Consider the following 14,522-nt stretch of genomic DNA (forward strand, 5'->3'; position numbering starts at 1 on the left):
TAAGTTAATTGTAGTTGCAGGCAAGATCTTTAATAGTTTGCCAACAACAGTATAATTGCTACATAGAGACTTTGAAATATTAGATAAACAAATTTATTCTGGAGAATATAAAGGCTTTTAAGTACCAATCTTGTTTTGACTGCCTTGTTTTCTAGGGCTTAGTAATTAAAACATTGTTCCTGTTTCTTAATGCTGCAGTAACAAAGTTGGGAAGAAAGCAAAGGAAAAAAGGGGTCAAGTTGGAGGACTTAACAGAAGACTTTGTGAGGCCAATTTCGACTGGAAGGGTCTCTAAGAAAGAGAAGATGGTCTTATGGTCCATCAACAAACTAAAACCTATAGGACATTTTGTGGTAATCATTTTAAAGGCATTTCCATGTATCTTGGATAAGGGTCATCAGGTAAGCCTTCCCATGAAAGAGGCTGTCCTGTTTCTCACTCTTCTCCGGCTCTCCGAAGGTAGCTGGGCTACAGCATGAGGAATAAAAAGTGTGAGGACAAAGGGGAAAGGCGTGCAAGGCCTAGGGAGAGAGAAATGCAAGATCCTGGGGGCGGGATCCACTCAGACTTTAGTGCTGAAGCTGCCTTTCTAACCTGTGAAGGGGACTTACAGAAGACAGCCTTGAAACCAGCTGAGATCTGGATGAAGGGGGCTCAGGCACAGAGGTGAGGGTGAGCAGAACGAGTTATTCGGGAGGTCAGGAGATCACCCGAACGGGGACTCATTCCTCCTGTGGGGCCAGAAATGGTTGTGGTAATAAAAGCATGGTAATAATGAATGGTGACGTAGCTTGACTTCCTCCTTGGATCATTTCTGTCTTGTCTCTTGGTCCCCAGGTTCTCTCTATTGCCTTCCTCCCTCACAGGCCATTCTGCCTTCTTCCTCACTTCCTGTGTTCAAAGCGCACCAGGATTCTGTCTCTTTTCTTTGATCTCTCCTCTGTCTCCAGAGAAGACGGACCCCTAAGTGATTTCATTCATTCAGGGTCAAGGCTTTAAGTTTTATGAGGTGATGATGACTCCCCAATTCATTTCTGCAGTCTGGACTGACCTCTGTGTAGATCTCTGGACTTGTCCACTCAGCTGCCAACCTAACCCTACTTGAAAGCCTAAGAAGTCTTAAACTTACCATGTCCTCAGCAGAACTGGTGTTTTCTCTTCCCTGTGCACCTCAAGTGGCTCTTTCTCACCTATTCTTTTCAGTTTGTCAGACCAAATGTCGGCGTCGCTCTGGCCCCCTCTCTCTTTCTTACAGACCACCTGCGGTCCGTCAGTAAGGCCTGTCTCTTCTGCCTTCACATCGTGTCCTGAACCCTGTTCTTCTGTAGTGAGAGCCAGTACTGCAGTAGCTTCTTGGTTCCATACAGTAGCCAGAGTCCTGTTTGGAAATGTAAATCAGAGCACGTCACCTCTGTGCTTCAGATCCTTCATTGGCTTCCTGTCACTTCTGGAATGTAATTAAACATCTTCGCCTTGGCCACAGGGCCACAGCATTTGGCCTCTGGCTGGCTATCTGATTTGGCGTCTCATTATTACTTCCTTTTTTCTGGCTACTCTGGTGGTCTTGCTTTTCCTTAAATGTCACTACAGTCCCTGCTCAAATATTACCTTCTCAGAGGTGGCAGTCTGCCCACTTTTACTGAAAGAGCCACCCCTGCCACCTCCACCGTCACCTTATATCTCCTCTCTTTTGTTTTACCCAGGTCATACTGTCTCTTTTAGTTTATTATCTGACTTCTGAATTAAAATGTAAGCTACTTGAAGATAAGGGACTGGTTTTCACTAGATGCTTCACGTCTGGGCATAGTAGGTACTCAAGTATTTGTTAAATGAAGGAGTATTTTGAACATTTGCTTTGTGTTAGAATTTTCAACATGGGCTAGTCATTAATCTTCACAACAGTTCTATAAAATAGGAAATATTGTACCCATTTACAGGTAAGAAAATTGAGGCATAAATAATTTGTTATATGCCCAAGTTATAGATGGATAATAATGGATACATAGAGGGGTATGTTAAAGCCTCTATACTATTCCATTTCCTTCATTGCTAAAATCCTTGAAAACGTCTTCTTTTTTTTTTTATTTTTATTTAAAAAAAAAATTTTTTTTTTTCAACGTTTTTTGGGACAGAGAGAGACAGAGCATGGACGGGGGAGGGGCAGAGAGAGAGGGAGACACAGAATCGGAAACAGGCTCCAGGCTCCGAGCCATCAGCCCAGAGCCTGACGCGGGGCTCGAACTCACGGACCGCGAGATCGTGACCTGGCTGAAGTCGGACGCTTAACCGACTGCGCCACCCAGGCGCCCCGAAAACATCTTCTAAAAATATTTTCTAGGTCAGCTTGTGTTTTGATCATTGACTGTTGGGTTATATGTATATACGTATATGTATATATATATGTATATGTATATACGTATATGTATATATGTATATATATGTATATATTTGTGTGTATATATATATATATGCACATATATTTAAGTTTATTCATTTTGAGAGAATGAGGGAGTGTGAGTGAGGGGAGGGGCAGAGAGAAAGAGAGAGAGAGAATCCCAAGTAGGCTGCTCGCTGTCAGCACAGAGCCTGATGTGGGGCTCAGTCTCATGAACTGTGAGAGTATGACCTGAGCCGAAACCAAGAGTCAGATCCTTAACCAACTGAGCCACCCAGGCACCCCAAACATTGGGTCATATTGTAAGATAAAATTCAGTTTTGGATCAAGAGACGTAATGTTTTTGATCTCAGAATGGACCCTTCTGTCTCCCTGCCCCCACAAATGCTACATCGTGGAACTTAGGGATTTCTGATGCCAAATGCAGTTCTCATGGGAGTTGTTATGTAAATGGCAAAATTTCCCAAACATCCTGCAGTGGTGGTTGTGTTCTGTGTAATTGGTCTCCATACTTCCACTCATGCCTTCCTCCAGTCCACTCTCCATGCTGTAGTCAAGTCAGTCCAGTGGCTTCTGATTGCTCAGGGGTTCACCAGCTCCTTGAGGTCCATCTGTGATTTGATTCTGAGATTTCAGTGCTTCTAACCCTTTGTTGTTCACTACACTTGAGCCATACCAGCCAAACTGGAATCCGGATGCCACATGTTTCTTTTTGTCCCAGGGTTTCCTTTTTTTTTTTTTTTTTTTTTTTTTTAATTTTTTTTTTTAACATTTATTTATTTTTGAGACAGAGACAGAGCATGAACAGGGGAGGGGCAGAGAGAGAGGGAGACACAGAATCTGAAACAGGCTCCAGGCTCTGAGCTGTCAGCACAGAGCCCGACGCGGGGCTCAAACTCACGGACCGTGAGATCATGACCTGAGCCGAAGTCGGACGCTTAACCGACCGAGCCACCCAGGCGCCCCTGTCCCAGGGTTTCCTAATGCAGTTCTCTCTGACTTGGGATGCATGTTGCCCAGTGGTTTGGAGCCTTGGAGCCAGATGTTCCAAACTTTAGTCTAGGCCCTGACCTGGGACAAGCGCCTTCTTCTCTGGTGCTCCAAATATAAAATGGAGATGATAATAGTATCTACTTCGTAAGGTTATCATGAGGATTAAATGAGTGAATACATGTAATGCTTTATTTAGCCCAGTGTTTGGAACATAGTAAGCATTTAGTAAGTGTTAGCTGTTGTTATCTCTGCACTTTCCTTAGTCATCTCCTTTATCCTTCAGCCCAGCCTTCTCTGTTTTATCACATCAGAGTTTACCTGTTTATGTGTTCTTATAGGACCCCATGCTTGTCTGGCGTGGCTCTTATTATAATTTGAGAGCATTTATTTTATGTGATTGTATGTCTTTCTTCTCCATTGGCTATTAGCCCTAGAAGGGCAGAAATAACTTGTTTGTTTGCCATTTTATCCCCAGCACAGTGCCTGGCACATAGTTTGTGCTTAATAAATGTTTTGTGCTCAGTAAATATGCCCAATGAATGAAAGTGCTGTTTAAGTTTTCTTTTCTTAAGGTAGGGTCTTGGGATCTTTTGCAATAATGCTTCTTTGGGGAAAGATTAACGTTAGCATGGAAACTAGCGTCATTTCTAGCCAACCTGGGAGATTTGGAAAGCTGAGCACAATGAGTAAAAGTGTAGAAGGCAAAGGGGCAGGGACTGTTCAAAGACAGGCAGAAAGATCAGGAAAATGAACTTGTTCAGGTGGATGCCATCTAACAGTGTTTTGTTGAAGATCTTTGATGCACCTAGATGTAGTTATGATCTATTCACCAGTGACTCAGCCAGTGTACCTCACCCTTCTGATGGAATGTATGTTTCAGAGGAAGTGCTTGGGAAGATGAGTACTGAGAATATTAGCATTTATTTATGTCTGTTGGTGTTTATCATATGGCACTGCCTCTTGGGTGTGTGTCTTGTGTGTGAGGTCAAGAATCTGTTTCACACCCACATAAGAATCCTTAGGCTGGGCAAGCCTTTTATATGTAGGACACTGGAGAAAATTTTACAGCAATAAAGTTGAATGGTAAGGTACCCTCTGTCTGATATGAAAGTCCATATTTCCTGTGACATGTATACTGTAAGACACAATTCTCAAGACCTGGAGAAGGAGAGGGATTTCCAACACCTACCCCACTCTTCCTGCCTCCGTTATATTTTCCTTTATCCTTGACCTTCCTGGTGACCTCCATCAACATATCTTCCTGTTTAAAACCTCGTCATCTTTTCTCCTGTCCCCTGTTTACCTATTACTGCTGTTTCCTGAAAGTTGTATTTCTACTCCTGAGATTGGAATTTAGATTCCTCCTCTCCCAGAGATTAATGTTTCTTGCCAGAAGGTGAGTAAGTTGGCTGCTCAGGAAGAAAAGACTCAGGAAGCAAGTTGTGTAGAGAGAGCTATGTACCAGTCCACATACAAGCATCAGCTACTTAGGAAGTCAGCACAGTGAGTGATACAGAAAGAGGAGTCATGGTTTCCAGCTACGAAGGAGTGACAATCTGTAAGGAAAGATAAAACTAACATAGTCATTGGGTCTTTGGGTATATATTGAGAATCTACTATGTGGCAGGTGCTCTCGGAACTGGAATATAGCGGTGGATGAAACAGAAGTTCTGGTGTCATGGAACCTGCATGCCAGTGACTCGTAATAAGTCAGGTAGTCAGGAGTGCAGTGAAGACAAGTAAGGCAGGGAAAGCAGATGGAGAGTGAAGGCACGCCCAGAAAAGGGCCATCTGATATGCCATGTGAGCAGAGACCTGTACGAAGTTAGGGGGTGGGCTGTTCACACACCTGGGTGAGTGGCACTCCTGGTAGAGCCAAAGTTCAGAGGCCCTGAAGTGAGGGTATATCTTCAGTAAGAAGGGCAGTGGGGCTGGAGTAGGGGGTGAATCACTCCAGTAGCTGGACAGGAGCTCAGAGGGAGAGTCGAGTTTTGTTCAGTGTATGCTGGGACCCCACCGGAATGCTCACCAGAGGCATGTCGTGGATGTGATCTGGGTTCGTCTGAGAAAAGGACCACCGTTTGCACTGTGGGGATAAGACTCTCCAGGGGCTCGGGGGGGAGGGGGAGGGGAAGCCGGGAGCCTTGTTAGGAATTACTGCTGTCTTCTGGTGAAGGAGGCAGTAGTTTGGACCAGGGTGGTAACGGCGGTGCTGGAGAAGCCATGGGATTCTGGATTCATTTTGAAAGTAGAGCTGACAGGATAGATCAGATGTAGGGTGTTAAGAGAAGAAAGTTGGAGATGATTCTTTTTTTTTTTTTTTTAAATGTTTCTTTATTTTTGAGAGAGTGACAGAGACAGAGCCTGAGTGGGGGAGGAGCAGAGAGAGGGAGACACAGAATCTGAAGCAGGCTCCAGGTTCTGAGCTGTCAGCACAGAGCCTGATGCAGGGCTGGAACCCATGAATAGCGAGATCATGACCTGAGCTGAAGTTGGATGCTCAACCGACTGAGCCACCCAGGCGCCCAGAGATGCTTCTTGAGGTCATCTGTGAAAAGTTGCTTGTGGAGGTAGGTCCAGGTCTGGAGTATACTGTGTGTCCGCAGAAGTCTTCATAGGAGGGGAGGCCTGAGGTGTGGAAGTTGCTTAAAAGGGGCCTTGAAAAGTGCCATGAAAGGTGATTTTATAGAAAATAAAACAATATGAGGTGTACAGCATTTAAAAGAGTTACGTTCTGACTCTAGCCCTCACAATATTCCTGGGATCCATTTCTTGTAAAAAAAAAAAAAAAAAAAAAAAAGATGATTTATCCTAAACAAAGCCTGCACACTGTTGACATGTGACCCTGGCAGGCATGCTGCGTTTGTAGCAGCGTTTACATTGGTGAAGATAGTTTATTTTTATTTACTTATTTATTTATTTTATTTATACACTAGACATTTGTTCATACATTACAGTTTTATTTTTGTGTACAAAGTTGTTTAACAATCACTGAATTTCTAGGCCAGGTTCAGGTAACTGAAGAGCCTTTATAACTAACTTATATCGTCTAGATCCAAGGTATGCGGCAAACATGGTCTGGAGCAAAATGGGAAATAACATCTTTCTCAAGACGAGCTTAGAAATTCTAGTCCAGGGGCGCCTGGGTGGCTCAGTCGGTCAAGGGTCCGACTTCGGCTCAGGTCACGATCTCGTGGTCCGGGAGTTCGAGCCCCGCGTCGGGCTCTGGGCTGATGGCTCGGAGCCTGGAGCCTGTTTCCGATTCTGTGTCTCCCTCTTTCTCTGCCCCTCCCCCGTCCATGCTCTGTCTCTCTCTGTCCCCAAAATAAATAAACGTTGAAAAAAAAAAAATTAAAAAAAAAAAAAAAAAAGAAATTCTAGTCCAGTAAGTTGTTTCCTTTTTCTGGTAGCAGGGCTGACTCATACCTGGCTGCTAGGCCACGATTCACGGGTATAGCCAAGAAAACAGGGCACAGACCACCAGAAACAAGACCAACCAGTCCACCCCGTGTTATGGTACAGGTTTCACAATTCAAATCACCTGTATTCAAAGGTAGATTTGCAGAACCTTTGTAAGACGCATGCGCAGTCAAAAATGGGATCACTGCCATCGGTAAGCCAGCAGCTGTACGAGCCTGTGTCACGTTGAAGGTGCGTCGAAAAAGACTATTTGCTATTAGACCACAGAGAGCAGCGTTAAGTCCGATATAAACTGATCCATGTTCAGATAGATTCCTTTCTGCTTCTGGGAGGTGGTTAATTTTTCTGGTTATGATACTGAAAATTAGATCTGCCTTGACAGTTATCATCTGGTCCACGATTTTTCATCTTGGGCCTTATGCTCTGCTCACAACCCTCCTCTGCATGCTGGGGTTCACTCCAGCCTTTGCTCAACTAGCCTGAACGCAGCCATCTTTGGCTGACCCGTGACTCGGGTCAGCAGTGAAAATAATTTATATGTTGAAGATATTATGAATTACTATTGGTAGCATTAATTAATTATTAATTATTCTTATTCCATTCTTACACTGTGTTAAATAGTGCCTAATCTCTTGGTAATACAATTCTGTGTTTTTTCTGTGAAAGTTGATAAAATGAACTGATAACTTTATGTGTAATCTGCACAGGTGTGTACTGTTCTTCTTTTTATGCTTCTAAAAATGGTATGGGATTTAATGAAATTAAAATTATACATGACAAATGGAGGGACTTTGGTGCAGAGGATCCACAAGACGCAGTCCATGTATTGAAGGGGATTTATAATGTGGTAGGAACACCTGAGGTTTGGTGGCACAGGTAAAGAACCCCAGCGTAGTTTTGATTCTTGGCGAGAAATAGAATTCTTATGTTCTGCTTTAGCTTATTTTATCAATTAGTGAATGAACTTTCCTAACTTTGGTGTAAGGACTATGGACTGTATCCACTAAAACACCAAGTGAAAAACATGATAAAATACCTATTTTTCAAAATTAGCATTTGCATATTGCTTTACTCATTTAATCCTGTGAACTAGGTATGATCTCAGTTTTAGGGAGGACTCAAAAGTGCAGCAATACCCAAGGTGACAAAAAATTCTAAATATTAAGGGTCTGTCATGTATTTAGAATATTAACATATTCTAAACCGTCTTTTGATCCAAATCCCATTCCCTTTCCATTATATGTACTGTGTTATCCCTCCCCCCTTTTATTAATGTTGAAACATCCTGTTTCTTAATTGGGCTAAAGGAAGTAAGTTAGATCTCAACTGTTACTAATTCAGAAAGAAAAAAACCTTTGGCACATTGAGAACATATTATTAGTTCATTGTGAAAGTAATGGTGGAGTTCATGAACCTCTGATGAGGTCAAGTGCTGTCATTGATACTTTATCTTTTTTTAAAAAAAACTTAAAAAATGTTTTTTAAGTTTATTTTGAGAGATAGAGAGCATGAGAGAGCGTGAGTGGGGGAGGTGTGGAGAGAGAGGGAGAGAGAATCCCAAGTAGGCTCCCTGCTGTCAGCACAGAGTTCAGCTCGGGGCTCAGTCTTCTTATGAGCTGTGAGATCATGACCTGAATGGAAATCAAGAGTCCAGTGCTTAAGTGACTGAGCCACCCAGGTACCCAAGTAGTTTCTTTTTTTAAATAATTTTTGAAGTCTGTTTTTTTTTTTTTTAATGTTTATTTATTTTTGAGAGGAGGGGAGGGACAGAGGTGGGGGACAGAGGGTCTGAAGCGGGCTCTGTGCTGACAGCAGAGAAGAGAGCCTGACGTTGGGCTCAAACTCACGAACTGTGAGATCATGACCTGAGCTGAAGTTGGATGTTTGACTGAGCCACCCATATGCCCCCCGATATTTTATCTTTTTTTTTTTAATGTTTATTTTTGAGAAAGACAGACAGAGCATGAGTGGCGGGGGTGGGGGACACACCAGAAAGAGAGGGAGACACAGAATCTGAAGCAGGCTCCAGGCTCTGAGCTGTCAGCACAGAGCCTGACGTGGAGCTTGAACTCACCAACTGCAAGATCATGACCTGAGCTGAAGTCGGATGCTCAACCAACTGAGCTACCCAGGTGCCCTCTGATATTTTATCTTTATAACAGTTTTTTCTTTTCATTTGTAGAGTTGGGAGCTCCAAAATTTTTTATTAGGAACACTTCCTATATTCAAGACGGTACAAAGCATATATAAATATAAGAATAATATAAAACACCCAATGTTTATAGCAGCACTCTCAACAATAGCCAAATTATGGAAAGAGCCTAAATGTCCATCAACTGATGAATGGATAAAGAAATTGTGGTTTAGGGGCGCCTGGGTGGCGCAGTCGGTTAAGCGTCCGACTTCAGCCAGGTCACGATCTCGCGGTCCGTGAGTTCGAGCCCCGCGTCAGGCTCTGGGCTGATGGCTCAGAGCCTGGAGCTTGCTTCCGATTCTGTGTCTCCCTCTCTCTCTGCCCCTCCCCCGTTCATGCTCTGTCTCTCTCTGTCCCAAAAATGGATAAACGTTGAAAAAAAAAATTAAAAAAAAAAAAAAAAAAAAAGAAATTGTGGTTTATATACACAATGGAGTACTACATGGCAACGAGAAAGAACGAAATATGGCCCTTTGTAGCAACGTGGATGGAACTGGAGAGTGTGATGCTAAGTGAAATAAGCCATACAGAGAAAGACAGATACCATATGGTTTCACTCTTATGTGGATCCTGAGAAACTTAACGGGAACCCATGGGGGAGGGGAAGGAGAAAAAAAAAAAAAAAAGAGGTTAGAGTGGGAGAGAGCCAAAGCATAAGAGACTCTTAAAAACTGAGAACAGGGGCGCCTGAGTGGCGCAGTCGGTTAAGCGTCCGACTTCAGCCAGGTCACGATCTCGCGGTCCATGAGTTCGAGCCCCGTGTCAGGCTCTGGGCTGATGGCTCAGAGCCTGGAGCCTGTTTCCGATTCTGTGTCTCCCTCTCTCTCTGCCCCTCCCCCGTTCATGCTCTGTCTCTCTCTGTCCCAAAAAGAAATAAACGTTGAAAAAAAAAATTAAAAAAAACAACAACTGAGAACAAACTGAGGGTTGATGGGGGGTGGGAGGGAGGGGAGGGTGTGTGATGGGTATTGAGGAGGGCACCTTTTGGGATGAGCACTGGGTGTTGTATGGAAACCAATTTGACAATAAATTTCATATATTGAAAAATAGAAAAAAATGCATTTTCTAAAAAAGAATAATATAAAACAAACTATCCTTTAACTACTACCCAGTTAACATAGAAATTATCCATGCCTTCTGGGGCTCTCTGCTTACACTACCCTCTCAAACAGGTAACAACAGCATTGAGTTTTACGTTGTTCTGAAGTGTCTTCTGTAAATATCTTTCATTTAGGAATTAAATATTTTAAAAAATATTGTGGATAATTTCATCTTGCTTAACATAACTGTAATGCAAATAGCCCTTTAAAATTATATTTTGATTTACTTATTTATGTTAAAAAGGGTTTTGTCTGCATACAAGCAGTTACTTAAAAGGCAGCATGGTTTCAAATCTGTAAGTTAGGAAACTTTATTAGTTTCAGGAGTTTCAAAGATCCGGAAGAAGGTAATCTTAAGGAAGAGGAAAAGGATTTCAAGTGAATCAAGGAAGTTACTCACTGGTGTACTGTTTCTTTTTCTTTACTAGGAAAAAGAGAACAAAGAGGTAGGATTGAAAACCAGCCCTTAAGTGTTCTTGGCAGAATCAGTACCACCAATGAGTAGCTAAAAGACTGAAGTATGGCTTAAAAGTTTTTATGACAGGGGTGCCTGGGTGGCTCAGTCAGTTAAGCGTCTGACTTCAGCTCAGGTCGTGATCTCATGGTTGGTGAGTTCAGGCCCCGCATCGGGCTCTGTGCTGACAGCTCGGAGCCTGGAACCTGCTTCGGATTTTGTGTTGCCCTCTCTCTCTCTCTCTCTCTGCCCCTCCGCCACTTGCTTTTGGTCTCTCTCTCTCTCAAATAAACATTAAAAAAAATATTTTTTTTAATGAAGTTTTATGACAGCACATTTCCTATAGGTTACAAAGTGTTTATTTTAACCATGTTTTTGAGTGGTGAAGACTGCTTCAGAGGTCATATCCTGTGTCTCGTCATTGTCTTTATTGCTGAGCCCCTGAAACCTGAATCTGGTTCACATGACACTGATTTCCGTTTTCTTGGTAGAGTTTGTGTGTAGTCTTTCATCTTTTAGGAACTGTAATCCTCATAATTCCTAGTTTTAAATGGGTAAGGAGAGTTTTGAGCAATGTCTGTGATGTAATTTGGGGGGGGTGATTATGTGCATACGCATACACGCACACATGAAGTATGCGTACGCATAAAAATGCCTGTGTCTACCTTGACAGTTGATACATGTAGGGAATAGCCTTTAGATGACGGGTGCTTGGCTAAGAGTGTGGGCTCTGGAGTTAAACTCTCCAAGTCCACATCCTGGATTGCCACTAGCTAGCTCTATATATAGCCTTGGGTAAGTTATTTAACCTCTTTGTGATAGTGTCTCTATCTATATGGTGGCAGTGATGAAACCTCTATGTGCTTTAGTGGCTGGGAGGATGAAATAGGTTAGTACACAGAAAGGTCTTAGAGCTTAGAGTAAGTGCTCCATGAGTGTTGGCTATTATTTAAATCTTGTCCCTAGTGCCTTTTGGTTAGAAGCACACTTCTTTGCTTAGGTTGCCATTTGTGTGTGGGGAGATGTTCTTTCTAGAACTATGTCTGCTTGTCACATGATTATGTGCAGTGTGAGCCTTATTAATACTCTGTCAGCATTTGAGGTTTGAACATAAGTTGTGTGGCCATACCCAGTGGAATCCAGCGCGAGAGAGAACTAAGCACCGTAGCAACTGTTGCTATTTATGTCCTGAGCAGCAGCTGCCCTGGACAGATTTATTTTTAATCCTGATCTCACTGATAGCCTGGGATGTGGCCATGCCTTCCAGAGAAGCAGATTGGTTGAGATGTCTGGTCTTTGAGGAGATTTCGTGACCACATGTTATAAAGATTCTATTCCATGTGAAATATGAGACGCTGAAGCTTTGTATGTAAGAGAAAGGAAGAGAGGCGAAACTTCAGCATTCAGTCAGTCCCCAAAGTAGAGTGTGACTGGATTAATCACTCGAGAAATATTTTCACTGTCGGCGGTAAGGCTTCGTGCTTTGCAGTCAAGAAGTAATTTTGCTTTCTGTAACGTTCTACAGAAGATTTGTGGTGTGTGGTTCTACTGTATACATACGTAATACACACATGTACACGTATACTTGGTTATCAACTGTGGATTTCAGCAAAAAGACTGTCTTTCATTATCAAATGCTTTTCTAAAGTAATAATAAGATCTTTAAAAAGAGTTTATTTCAGGTAGTAGTTGGATCGATTCAGTAATTTTCTAATTTTTATTTCTGATGTATTGACATATTTTAAGCTTTATGAAGTACCTTGAAATAGTAATGTGGCCCATTTCCAAATTGTGAATATTTCCTGAGCACCTACTGTATGCCAGGCTGTGCTCTAAATCCTGGTGGCACCCGGTGAATGTTGTTGGTCTGATTCTTTTAAGTTCTGTGGACAGATCCTACCTATTAAAGATGTGATTTTTTTAAAAATTTTTACATTTCCGTGTTCGGATTCAGTAGTATGAATTTCCTGATTTGGGTGTTTTGAATTTACAGCATAACATCATGTTGAACTAAAGAAAATGTAACTGAGTGACTTATCAAATCAAATCATTTTCATTCTCTAGGTATTATTAACCCAAAGAACCCAAAGGAAGCTCCAAAGTCCTTCAGTTTCGACTACTCCTACTGGTCGCACACCTCGGTGCGTATACTCGGGGTGCGGCGCAATAGAGCGGGGCAGGCCGGGAGCAGTTGTGAAAGCGCTCGAAGGTCCACAGGGAAAGCAAAGATGCCCAACACCCAGGAAACGGAGAGAGCGGGGCCCTTTGCAGTGCCCTTACTTGGTAAAGGACCCCCAGTCTTGCAGGCTCCTGGGGATTGTTCCTCAACTAGAGCTTGCTTCTGCAACTCTTCATTACATGTTTTTCCTGGTTTTTTTGGTTTTCCTCTTCTGTTTTGTGTTGGAGTAGGAAAGGTTTCAAACTCCTGACAAAGCCTGCTGGCCAAGGGAAGGGGCCTGTGAAGGGGGGTCGACGCTTGTCACTGGGAGCTGGGTTTATTGAGAAATAGCCACACCACCTGGAGTGAGTGCAGAGGAGTATTTCTATATATGGACTTGACCTTTGATCTTTCAGTCCCATTTTCCACTTAAGAAAATGTTCTTGCAGCTTCTATGAATGGAAGCGTAATACTTTTAAGATTATGGAAAGTGAAATGTCATCAAGTGAGGTAATTTCATGTAGGTATTTTTACGTGTGGCTGTGACCTGGATGACTGTGGTTGTGTGTGTGTTTAATAAGAGAAAAATAAACTGTGTGTTGGAGGAACTAAGAAATTTTATAATACATTTTAGGTGACCGTTGAGATTCCAGACACTTTTGATTTATTATAGACGTAATCAAATAAACATAGGAAAGTACACAAATAAAATGCCATTGATTTCTCCTTTTAATCTTTCCAGCCTGAAGATCCCTGTTTTGCATCTCAAAACCGCGTGTACAATGACATTGGAAAGGAAATGCTCTTACATGCCTTTGAGGGCTATAACGTCTGTATTTTTGCCTACGGGCAGACTGGTGCTGGGAAATCTTATACAATGATGGGTAAACAAGAAGAAAGCCAGGCTGGCATCATTCCACAGGTAAAGAAGCAAAAAATGACAAAAGACCTCTGTTTATTATTACTCTTAGTCTTCAGTTGCTATAATAGTTATTTTTACGTAGCAGATACTTATTCAGGGACTATTGTATGTGAGGCACAAAAATAAATCACTGGTCCCTTCTCTCAAAGTAACTAACAGTCTGGTGGAAAAGGACTGATGTGTATACATGTCCGTCTTTAAAGGCGGGGAGGTTGACGTTCTGTAAAGATTTTGCTGTACCCCCACGTCTGGTTATTGTACCTCCTGACCCGTGTTACCAGCTTCTTAAAAAAAAGTGGTAGTATGTGCCATGCTCTGTTCTGAGTCCTGGGGACACCAGTGTTGTTGCTGGTCTGATTCCCCCGCCCCCAAGTCCCATATATAGATCACCTCGTAAGCATGAGATTATTTTTGTTTTTTGATTGCCTTCTCAGAGATATTTTCCTTTTATCTTATTAATTTAATGCTAACACTTTAAGCTTGAACGGTCTGGGAATTCTTAAGAGCAGTGTCTTTGGCCTTGTATTGTTCGGAATGGAGAAGAGTTGTAACCCAGGTATTTAGAAGGAACTTCTTTTGGTAATAAGAAAAATATGGTTGGTTTGCATTTATTGGTGATATTTGGAATTAATTTTAAAGTGTTTTTTAAAATACAGGCCTAGTGTGACTCATCTCTGTATTCTGAGAACAAAATATCATAAGAGAGCAGTAGCTACTTTTTCTAATGGATTATTGGAGCATAATTTTAAATTCAGCTGTATAATTGAAATACTTCACTATCAGTAAACGTCAAGAATTTTTCAGAAAAAATTGAACATACTAGCATATTTTTTTCTGTGAAAAATACATGTCAATATGAAGACATACTTGGGAATTGTCCTTCTTT

General features: G+C 42.1%; 2 protein-coding genes across 11 annotated transcripts in view; one reads left to right on the forward strand and one right to left on the reverse strand.

Moving 5' to 3' along the window:
• The window catches only part of KIF1B (kinesin family member 1B), a 147,052-nt gene that overhangs the window by 27,315 nt on the left and 105,215 nt on the right, over positions 1-14,522 (forward strand). For all 10 annotated transcript variants that reach the window (XM_030327939.1, XM_030327929.1, XM_030327932.1 and 7 more), the window contains exons 3-4: positions 12,621-12,697; positions 13,457-13,636. In XM_030327939.1, coding sequence (XP_030183799.1) covers positions 12,621-12,697; positions 13,457-13,636 — 257 coding nt within the window. The remainder of the gene's footprint in view (positions 1-12,620; positions 12,698-13,456; positions 13,637-14,522) is intronic.
• On the reverse strand, positions 6,332-7,271 carry LOC115522251 (transmembrane protein 126A-like). The gene is given in 3 exon segments (XM_030327943.1): positions 6,332-6,524; positions 6,767-7,191; positions 7,193-7,271. Coding segments are annotated over 3 exon segments (597 nt in total). The 5' UTR covers positions 7,217-7,271; the 3' UTR covers positions 6,332-6,376.

The sequence above is a fragment of the Lynx canadensis genome, chromosome C1 (assembly GCF_007474595.2).
Source record: "Lynx canadensis isolate LIC74 chromosome C1, mLynCan4.pri.v2, whole genome shotgun sequence".
NCBI lineage: Eukaryota > Metazoa > Chordata > Mammalia > Carnivora > Felidae > Lynx > Lynx canadensis.